The sequence below is a fragment of the Calidris pugnax genome, unplaced genomic scaffold, assembly GCF_001431845.1.
Source record: "Calidris pugnax isolate Ruff unplaced genomic scaffold, ASM143184v1 scaffold131, whole genome shotgun sequence".
NCBI lineage: Eukaryota > Metazoa > Chordata > Aves > Charadriiformes > Scolopacidae > Calidris > Calidris pugnax.
The window spans coordinates 88,683-99,635 of NW_015090971.1; the positions used below are offsets into that span (position 1 = coordinate 88,683).

The 10,953-nt window shown below is 54.4% G+C and overlaps 2 protein-coding genes across 2 annotated transcripts in view; both read left to right on the forward strand.

Annotated features, from left to right (window-relative positions):
- Positions 1 to 205: 205 nt before the first annotated feature.
- LOC106894286 (protocadherin alpha-5-like) lies at positions 206 to 6,633 on the forward strand. The gene is made up of 3 exons (XM_014952891.1): positions 206 to 417; positions 691 to 2,866; positions 6,421 to 6,633. Exons 1-3 carry the CDS (start codon positions 206 to 208, stop codon positions 6,631 to 6,633), a joined length of 2,601 nt encoding a protein of 866 aa, XP_014808377.1.
- Positions 6,634 to 6,768: 135 nt separating this feature from the next.
- The window catches only part of LOC106894287 (protocadherin alpha-8-like), a 61,422-nt gene continuing 57,237 nt past the window's right edge, over positions 6,769 to 10,953 (forward strand). The window contains exons 1-3 of the mRNA XM_014952893.1: positions 6,769 to 7,466; positions 9,394 to 9,550; positions 9,709 to 10,948. Coding sequence (XP_014808379.1) covers positions 6,798 to 7,466; positions 9,394 to 9,550; positions 9,709 to 10,948 — 2,066 coding nt within the window. The 5' untranslated portion in view covers positions 6,769 to 6,797. The remainder of the gene's footprint in view (positions 7,467 to 9,393; positions 9,551 to 9,708; positions 10,949 to 10,953) is intronic.

Genomic DNA, 10,953 nt, shown 5'->3' on the forward strand with positions numbered 1-10,953 from the left:
GGAAAGGAGGATGACGACATGACAGGGAAAAACGGGGATTAGGAAGGTAGAGACGAGGAAAGAGAAGAAAGAAGAGAGGGAAGAAGGAAGAAAAGCAAGTAGAAAAAGAAGATCAAAAGCAGCGAAGAGAAAGGAAGAAAGAATAAGGAAGAAGAAAATAAAAGCAGAAAGGGAAAAAAATGAGGAAAAGAAAAAAAGAGAAAGAATGAGGAGAACGGAAGACAGAGGCGAGAGAACAGATAACCAGCCAGAGTCCGGAGGCGCGGTTTGCTGCGGAGCGTGTGAGGCGTCGTCGGAGCACACGGTGTCGCTGCAGGCTCAGAAACGGCGGCGGAGCGGCGAGGCGGCTCCGCCCCGGTGCGGCGGAGAGCCCGGCTGTGAGCGCGGGGGGGCGGCGCGGGGCGGGCAGGAGAGCCGGTGCGTCCGTGCGGCGGCGGCGGGGAGCCGTGCGGGGCCCGTCGGAGAACTCTCCTCCCGGGTCTCGTTTCCCGCTGGAGGGCGCGTCGGATGCAGATGTGGGCGCCAACGCGCAGCTCTCCTACACACTCAGCCCCAGCGAGCATTTCCAGCTAGACATACAAAAAATGAATGAGCGAAACATTGAACCGGATCTTGTTCTAACGAAGCCGCTGGACCGCGAGACGTTGCCTGTGCACCTACGCTCGATGTTAAATCCTCTGATGAAATCAGGACGTCTGTGTTCCTGATACTCGCGAATCCGCTGGACCGCGAGACGGTGCCCGTGCACCGATTGGTGTTGACGGCGAGTGACGGGGGCCGTCCGTCGCTGACGGGCACGATGGAGCTGGTGATCTCGGTGCTGGACGCCAACGACAACGCGCCCCAGTTCAACCAGTCGGTGTATAAAGTGCAGCTGCCGGAGAACGCTGCTGAGGGGACACTGGTGGTGCGTGTGAACGCCACGGATCCGGACCAGGGTCTCAATAGCGACTTTTCTTACAGCATCGTCAGTTCGGTTCCTGTTGGTAACAGAGATCTGTTCACCGTTGACTCGAGGACGGGCGATGTCAGACTGACGGGTGCCCTGGATTTTGAAGACGTCCGCTTACACGAGTTACAAATCGAAGCGACAGATAAGGGGACACCCCCGCTGTCGGGTCATTGCAGCGTAGAGCTGCAGGTATTGGACGTGAACGACAACGCGCCGGAGGTGTGGGTGACGTCGCTGTCGGTGCCGGTGCCGGAGGACGCGGCGTTGGGGACGGTGGTGGCGCTGCTGAGCGTGTCGGACGGCGACTCGGGGGCGAACGGTCGCGTGCGGTGCGCGGTGTGGCCGGCGTCGCCGTTCGGTCTGGTGTCGAGGTTCGCGGGGTCGTACTCGCTGGTGCTGCGGGAGGCGCTGGACCGGGAGCGGGTGTCGGAGTACGAGGTGGAGGTGCGCGCGGAGGACGGCGGGTCGCCGCCGCTGCGCGCCAGGCGCGGGGTGCGCGTGCCGGTGTCGGACGTGAACGACAACGCGCCGTCGTTCCTGCAGGCCGTGTACACGGTGCTGGCGCGGGAGAACAACGCGGCGGGCGCGGAGCTGGGGCGCGTGTGGGCGCGGGACCCGGACGAGGCGGGCAACGGTCGCGTGAGCTACTCGCTGTGGGAGGGCGGCGTCGGGGGCGCGTCGGCGTCGTCGGGGTGGCGCGCGGCGTCGAGCTACGTGTCGGTGGAGGCGGAGAGCGGTCGGGTGTGGGCGCTGCAGCCGCTGGACTACGAGGAGGTGCAGGTGCTGCAGTTCGAGGTGCGTGCGGTGGACGCGGGGGATCCGCCGCTGAGCGGCAACGCCACGGTGCAGGTGTTCGTGGTGGACGAGAACGACAACGCGCCGGCGCTGCTGCCGTCGTCGGTGGGCGGTGGCTGGGGCGGGTCGTCGTCGATGGAGGTGGAGGCGGTGGCGGCGGGGTCGCTGTGGGCGTGGGCGTCGTGGGGCGCGCCGGCGGGTCAGGTGGTGGCGAAGATCCGTGCGGTGGACGCGGACTCGGGCTACAACGCGTGGCTGCGGTACGAGTTGTGGGAGCCGCGTGGGAAGGGCCCGTTCCGCGTGGGTCTGTACAGCGGCGAGGTGACGACGTCGCGGGCGCTGGAGGAGGCGGACGGTCCGCGTCAGAGGCTGGTGATCGTGGTGCGGGACCACGGGGAGCCGTCGCGCTCGGCCACGGCCACGCTGAGCGTGTCGCTGGTGGAGGGCGGCGAGGCAGCGGCGGCGGCGTCGGGGGGCTCTTCGTCGTCGTCGTCGTCGGGTCTGCGTCCGTGGTCGGGGTCGGAGGGCGTTGGGTCGTCGTCGGGAGCGTCGTCGACGAACGTGTGGCTGGTGGTGGCGATCTGCGCGGTGTCGAGCGTGTTCCTGCTGGCGGTGGTGCTGTACGGGGCGTCGCGGTGGGCGCCGCGGGCGGCCGTGCTGTCGGGGGCCGGTCCGGCGAGGCGGGTGTGCGCAAGCGAAGTGGGGAGCTGGTCGTCCTCCCAGCGCGAGCGTCGGAGCCTGTGCGTGGCGTGGTCGTCGTTGTCGGGTCTGCGTCCGTGGTCGGAGGGCGTTGGGTCGTCGTCGGGAGCGTCGTCGACGAACGTGTGGCTGGTGGTGGCGATCTGCGCGGTGTCGAGCGTGTTCCTGCTGGCGGTGGTGCTGTACGGGGCGTCGCGGTGGGCGCCGCGGGCGGCCGTGCTGTCGGGGGCCGGTCCGGCGACGCTGGTGTGCGCCAGCGAAGTGGGGAGCTGGTCGTACTCGCAGCGCCAGAGCCGGAGCCTGTGCGTGGCGGAGGGCGCGGGCAAGAGCGACCTGATGGTTTTCAGCCCCAACTTCCCGCCGCCGCCCGGCCCCGCGGCGAAGGAGACGCAGCCGGAGCCGCCCGCTCTGCTGGACACGGTCAGTGCCCGCCCGTTATCGTCTCTCGCCCCCTTCTCGCCTTTTTGTCCCCTGTGTCCCAACCCCCGGGCAATCTCTTTTGGGAATTGGTTTAAGCCCGCGGGGCCCGAGGACGGTGCTTTTTGGGTGCTTTCTCTCAGGTTGCTGACTGCAGCGTTGCTTTTGTTTTCTTCTGCAAGTTGTTTGTCTGCTGCGTTATTTAATGGGATTTTCTCCTCTTCCTGTCGATCGGAATTGCTTGGATCCGTTTCACGCCATTGTCCGTAGCGTCAGGACCTCAATGCTAGTAAACGTGATGTTTTACTTCTTTATATCTAACTGAAGGTGCGGTAAGGTCTCCTGTTTGCTTTAGCACCTCGTATCTTTTGTAGACCAGATGGGGAGATCGAGAGTATAAGCTGGGATTTAAAGGATATGTGGATATTTTCCGTCCAAATATGTCCTAGAGGATGGACATATCTAAGTTTCTCTCAGTGTTGCGCAATCTAGTTTTTTCCTGTCTTTACACCTACTTTCTTCACGATACTTCTTCTTTGGATAGCCCTTGCGTATCCAGTTTCAGTCTTTTATGTTTTAACACAAGGAAATATCTGTCAAAGAGAAGCTACTTTGAATCTTTGGTCATCCTGCTGTCCTTCTCTGAAACCCTTCCTGGTCTTCTCTCTTCTTCTTTCCATGTTAAGAAGTGAAAGACCCTCTCAAAATATTCAGTGTTGGTGAACCTTATATTTCTGTAAAGTTGAATGAAATGCATTGTGTTCTTCCGTGGTCTCATAAGTCTTACCTTTTTAGTTTGCACTGAGAGCAGAGCTGATATATCCAGGTCACTGTTTTTTTCTGTGCAAAAGATGTAATTTCAGAACCTGAAATTATTTGTTTCAGAGTCAGTCACAGTCTCGGTTTGTCAAAGCCTCACTTTTTCTCCTCATCTGCTCAGCTCTGTGGTTTCCTGCATGGATAATCTTTTACCGTTTTCCCACCTAAATCTTCAGGGTCATTAACTCTTTCTGCAGTTCTTCTCAGCAGAGAGAACTGCTCTGTAGGGTAACATCTCCTGCAACCTTTGTTATATCACTCTCCATGACTTTTTGACATCCCTTGATAAACTATTAAATGACACAATTACTGGCAAAGATCTCTGCCCCACTGCAGTTTTGACCATATCTTGCTCGAGGTTTGGTTTTCCTGCCATCTGTGTAGTTAATCCGAACTCCAAATGCCTCTTTCAACCTTCTTTCATATTGAAGGACTGTCTTAATTTGTGTGCATTTTCCTGTCTTTCAGGTAGGGCAGTTTTAATGAACTTTTTGCTTTTGACTGGTAGGAAGTGCTGATTTCAGTCTTTTCTTAACCAGAAGTCTGTCCTCCTTTTTGATTCTCTTCTGAAACAGGGATCATGCAATCTGATTGCAGATGTTACTCCAGGTTCTTCTCTGTTCACCTGCATGGCATATATTAGTTTATGAAGTACCACAGAATTACTATGGGCATGGGAAAGATATCAGAAGCACTTCCCGTTATCCCTTTCCCTTTCTAATAAATGGCATAAGAGCATGAACCAAGGTAGGTATGAAAAATGTGCAGCTATAGTGGTAAATTAGGCAAGATGTATTGCTAGAGGACATGTTTCTGGTGGGCAAATATATTTGTAAGAGCACCTCAGCTGTGGTTCCTGACTCTGTCAGTTCCACGCACCATACAGTTATAGGCTTTGTATTTCCTTTTCTTTCCTCCCTCCTCCCCTTCCTGAGAATACTATTTAAAATAAACTTTTATTTTGCATCTCGTTGTGTGCATGCCTTATGATGATCATGTGGGTATAAACTGGGACAACACAGGAAACTCCTGATTCCCCCCATAGAAAGCATGGCTTATTTTGCCTTTCTCAGGAGATGTCTCGGTAACTGTGAGCAAGAGCCATGCTGGCAAATAGTGTTGACTGCTTGATTTCAGAACTTGTGGCCCGTGTCATCACTGTGGTTCATTGTAGTCTCTCAAGGTGATGTTTACTTTGGGAGAATGCAGCGAGATTCAGGTTTAATCTGTTTCCAACTTCTTAGAAGAGGATGCAGAAACACTGGCAATACAGCAAGGATTTAAGAGGCAGGACAAAACCGGTTTGCCTTTCCAGCCCTACTTCCCTGAAATTGTGAACTTCCCTGAAAAGTGACCCCTGAACTTGGCCCTGACAACGGAGACCTGGAAATAAATCAAGACAAATGTTAGAATAGCAATAAGTGTAATTAAAGATGACCTATCGACAAGACCTACTTGGAATTTTTTAGCATTGGGTCTCTTCATTTTTGTTTTGACCTCCTGTTGCATCGTTGATGCTTCTGTGGTGGAACCAGCAAATCACTACTGTGTGATATGTGTTTTGTGTTGCTGCCTGGGCTGTATGGTGGGGTAGCAGGAAGTGTCTGTAATTGTATAGAGATGGAGCCCTGATGCATTTATGGAAGTGGATGAGGTGGGAGCCTGGGAACATGTTGTAAGATGAACTGTACCTTACCAGAGCAGTAGTGCAAATCTTTTGTGCTGTCTTCAGTTATGTGATGGGTGGATGACAGTACTGTATCCTGCAGCAGCTCATCTCCATCAGCAAAGGGCACATTGTTTTACTGTACTGTGAGCGCCTGCCTGCCTAAAAAGGTAAGAAATAACTGGTCATTCATTGTGCAGCTCAAGTGGAGAATAAAACTTACAGGAAATGCTTTACTGAGACACATCAAGACTACTAGAGAGCTCAGGTTCCCCGAGCTATTTCACCCTTCCAAGAGGACTTGAGGTTTGTGGTTTATGAGTTAGACAGTCACTGATGGAGTTGAAAGGCTTTGAAATTTGTATGCATTGCTGGTTTCTTAGGTTTGAGTTATACTTCAAAAGGCAAAACCATTATGTTATGGATAAACTCAGAGTTTTGTAATATGATGTCCATACTCTATTATTTACTGTATGAAAACCAAGGGATTTGGTGCATGGGATTGATCAGCTACATCACCATCATGAAACCACGAAAAAAGGAAGCAGTTTCTGCTTGTTTTTAGTGTTGCTGCAGTAGACACAAAAAATTTCCACGTGAATCTGTGTCTTCTGGAGACCTGAGTACCTCCTATAGGTTGAAGATCAAGGATACAGATTTCTTCTATAGACGAAACAGCTGAACTCTCTTCGCAAAGGAAGAAATAAATGAGGAAACTGAGATATGCCCCATCAGCAACGTGTAAGGAAGATCAAGTTTGGAAAGCAGAAGTGGGGTAGGTTCTTTTCATTGAAGACCTTCTCAAGTGTGATTCCTGGGTTAATACAGGCCTTTAGGAAACATTTTGGCAAGTATATATATCAAGTGCCTTTAGGGAAGAGAAAATGAAGACAGAAGAGAAGGGGAAGACGAGGGGAAGAGAATGAAACAGGAAAGAGACCAGGACGGAGACGAGGAAAGAAGCAGACGAGGACAGGAGGAGACAAGGAAAAAGACAAGGGAGATAAGAAGAGACGAGAAAGAGAAGAGAAAGAGAAAGTTCTGCTATCACCTATTATCGTTTTTGACGAAGAAAAACCGCGGAGCTTGTCAGCCGAGCGGGCAGAGCCACGACCTGTCATTCCCCGACCGGAGCCCCGCTGCGGAACCCGGGAATGCAGTAGGAAAAGGCTGCCCGCAGAAGCAGACGCGGTCGGACACCAGGTGCCGCTGTTGGCCGCGAAGGCGCTGTGAGCCCGCAGGAGGACGGCAGCTCCTCCCTGAGCCGCTGTCACGGCTGCCATAACCGGGAGAAAGGATGCGGAGAGCCGGGCCGGGCGGAGCGACGAAGCGCGGGGCGGCGCCAGGCGCCTATTGGGGAGCCTTTGAGGGGAGAGTCCAGCGGCAGCGGGGAGCCGTGCGGGACCCGGGCGGGTGCCGGCGGCGGCGGCGGCGGGTGCAGCGGGGAGGATGGTCGTGAGTTGGGGTGTGGTGTTGCGGGCGGTGGTGTTGGTGGAGGCGGCGTGTTCGTTGGTGGTTGGTCAGGTGCGGTACTCGGTGCCGGAGGAAGCCAAGGCCGGGACGGTGGTGGGCCGTCTGGCGCAGGACCTGGGCCTGGAGGCGGTGGATGGGGAGGGTGGTCGGCTGCGCCTGGTGTCGCCGGGCCGCGGGTGGAGCGTGGAGGTGAGCGGGGCGAGCGGGGCGCTGGTGGTGAGCTCGCGGCTGGACCGGGAGGAGCTGTGCGGGAAGAGCGCGCCGTGCGCCCTGCGGCTGGAGGTGCTGGTGGAGCGGCCGCTGCGCGTCTTCCACGTGGAGCTGGAGGTGACCGACATCAACGACAACGCCCCGGTCTTCCGCGTTAACGAAGAAGCCTTTAGCATCGCGGAATCGTCTCTGCCGGGTTCTCGTTTCCCGCTGGAGGGCGCGTCGGATGCAGATGTGGGCGCCAACGCGCAGCTCTCCTACACACTCAGCCCCAGCGAGTACTTCGCTCTTGATGATCAGGGTAATAACGACCAGAGAGCGTCTTTAGCTCTTATTCTAACGAAACCGCTAGACCGCGAGACGTTGCCTGTGCACCAGTTGGTGTTGACGGCGAGTGACGGGGGCCGTCCGTCGCTGACGGGCACGATGGAGCTGGTGATCTAGAAACACTGGCAATACAGCAAGGATTTAAGAGGCAGGACAAAACCGGTTTGCCTTTCCAGCCCTACTTCCCTGAAATTGTGAACTTCCCTGAAAAGTGACCCCTGAACTTGGCCCTGACAACGGAGACCTGGAAATAAATCAAGACAAATGTTAGAATAGCAATAAGTGTAATTAAAGATGACCTATCGACAAGACCTACTTGGAATTTTTTAGCATTGGGTCTCTTCATTTTTGTTTTGACCTCCTGTTGCATCGTTGATGCTTCTGTGGTGGAACCAGCAAATCACTACTGTGTGATATGTGTTTTGTGTTGCTGCCTGGGCTGTATGGTGGGGTAGCAGGAAGTGTCTGTAATTGTTTAGAGATGGAGCCCTGATGCATTTATAAAAGTGGATGAGGTGGGAGCCTGGGAACATGTTGTAAGATGAACTGTACCTTACCAGAGCAGTAGTGCAAATCTTTTGTGCTGTCTTCAGTTATGTGATGGGTGGATGACAGTACTGTATCCTGCAGCAGCTCATCTCCATCAGCAAAGGGCACATTGTTTTACTGTACTGTGAGCGCCTGCCTGCCTAAAAAGGTAAGAAATAACTGGTCATTCATTGTGCAGCTCAAGTGGAGAATAAAACTTAAAGGAAATGCTTTACTGAGACACATCAAGACTACTAGAGAGCTCAGGTTCCCCGAGCTATTTCACCCTTCCAAGAGGACTTGAGGTTTGTGGTTTATGAGTTAGACAGTCACCGATGGAGTTGAAAGGGTTTGAAATTTGTATGCATTGCTGGTTTCTTAGGTTTGAGTTATACTTCAAAAGGCAAAACCATTATGTTATGGATAAACTCAGAGTTTTGTAATATGATGTCCATACTCTATTATTTACTGTATGAAAACCAAGGGATTTGGTGCATGGGATTGATCAGCTACATCACCATCATGAAACCACGAAAAAAGGAAGCAGTTTCTGCTTGTTTTTAGTGTTGCTGCAGTAGACACAAAAAATTTCCACGTGAATCTGTATCTTCCGGAGACCTGAGTACTTCCTATAGGTTGAAGATCAAGGATACAGTTTTCTTCTCTAAGACGAAACAGCTGAACTCTCTTCGCAAAGGAAGAAATAAATGAGGAAACTCAATGAGATATGCCCCCTCAGCAATGTGTAAGGAAGATCAAGTTAGGAAAGCAGAAGTGGGGTAGGTTCTTTTCATGAGATATGCCCCATCAGCAACGTGTAAGGAAGATCAAGTTTGGAAAGCAGAAGTGGGGTAGGTTCTTTTCATTGAAGACCTTCTCAAGTGTGATTCCTGGGTTAATACAGACCTTTAGAAAACATTTTGGCAAGTATATATATCAAGTGCCTTTAGGGAAGAGAAAATGAAGACAGAAGAGAAGGGGAAGACGAGGGGAAGAGAATGAAACAGGAAAGAGACCAGGACGGAGACGAGGAAAGAAGCAGACGAGGACAGGAGGAGACGAGGAAAAAGACAAGGGAGATAAGAAGAAACGAGAAAGAGAAGAGAAAGAGAAAGTTCTGCTATCACCTATTATCGTTTTTGACGAAGAAAAACCGCGGAGCTTGTCAGCCGAGCGGGCAGAGCCACGACCTGTCATTCCCCGACCGGAGCCCCGCTGCGGAAATTGAAGACCTTCTCAAGTGTGATTCCTGGGTTAATACAGACCTTTAGAAAACATTTTGGCAAGTATATATATCAAGTGCCTTTAGGGAAGAGAAAATGAAGACAGAAGAGAAGGGGAAGACGAGGGGAAGAGAATGAAACAGGAAAGAGACCAGGACGGAGACGAGGAAAGAAGCAGACGAGGACAGGAGGAGACGAGGAAAAAGACAAGGGAGATAAGAAGAAACGAGAAAGAGAAGAGAAAGAGAAAGTTCTGCTATCACCTATTATCGTTTTTGACGAAGAAAAACCGCGGAGCTTGTCAGCCGAGCGGGCAGAGCCACGACCTGTCATTCCCCGACCGGAGCCCCGCTGCGGAACCCGGGAATGCGGTAGGAAAAGGCTGCCCGCAGAAGCAGACGCGGTCGGACACCAGGTGCCGCTGTTGGCCGCGAAGGCGCCGTGAGCCCGCAGGAGGACGGCAGCTCCTCCCTGAGCCGCTGTCACGGCTGCCATAACCGGGAGAAAGGATGCGGAGAGCCGGGCCGGGCGGAGCGACGAAGCGCGGGGCGGCGCCAGGCGCCTATTGGGGAGCCTTTGAGGGGAGAGTCCAGCGGCAGCGGGGAGCCGTGCGGGACCCGGGCGGGTGCCGGCGGCGGCGGCGGCGGGTGCAGCGGGGAGGATGGTCGTGAGTTGGGGTGTGGTGTTGCGGGCGGTGGTGTTGGTGGAGGCGGCGTGTTCGTTGGTGGTTGGTCAGGTGCGGTACTCGGTGCCGGAGGAAGCCAAGGCCGGGACGGTGGTGGGCCGTCTGGCGCAGGACCTGGGCCTGGAGGCGGTGGATGGGGAGGGTGGTCGGCTGCGCCTGGTGTCGCCGGGCCGCGGGTGGAGCGTGGAGGTGAGCGGGGCGAGCGGGGCGCTGGTGGTGAGCTCGCGGCTGGACCGGGAGGAGCTGTGCGGGAAGAGCGCGCCGTGCGCCCTGCGGCTGGAGGTGCTGGTGGAGCGGCCGCTGCGCGTCTTCCACGTGGAGCTGGAGGTGACCGACATCAACGACAACGCCCCGGTCTTCCGCGTTAACGAAGAAGCCTTTAGCATCGCGGAATCGTCTCTGCCGGGTTCTCGTTTCCCGCTGGAGGGCGCGTCGGATGCAGATGTGGGCGCCAACGCGCAGCTCTCCTACACACTCAGCCCCAGCGAGTACTTCGCTCTTGATGATCAGGGTAATAACGACCAGAGAGCGTCTTTAGCTCTTATTCTAACGAAACCGCTAGACCGCGAGACGTTGCCTGTGCACCAGTTGGTGTTGACGGCGAGTGACGGGGGCCGTCCGTCGCTGACGGGCACGATGGAGCTGGTGATCTCGGTGCTGGACGCCAACGACAACGCGCCCCAGTTCAACCAGTCGGTTTATAATGTGAAAGTCTTAGAGGGTGCAGAGCCCGGAACTCTGTTAATCACACTCAGTGCCACGGACTTGGACGAAGGGATCAATAGTGAAATTGTATATTTATTTAGTAGGCACGTCACTGAAGAAATTAAAGAAATGTTCTCTATCGACGGAAACAAAGGAGAAATCAGACTAAAAAGAAAATTAGACTACGAAGAAATGGATAATTACGAGCTCATGGTAGAAGCAAGAGATAAAGGCTCCCCTCTGTTATCGGGCCACTGCAAGGTGGTGTTGGAGGTGCACACTAACTCGCGTAGTAAAACTCTGTTTCTGGTGCTGACGAAATCTCTGGACCGCGAGACGGTTCCTGTGCACCGGTTGGTGTTGACGGCGAGTGACGGGGGCCGTCCGTCGCTGACGGGCACGATGGAGCTGGTGATCTCGGTGCTGGACGCCAACGACAACGCGCCCCAGTTCC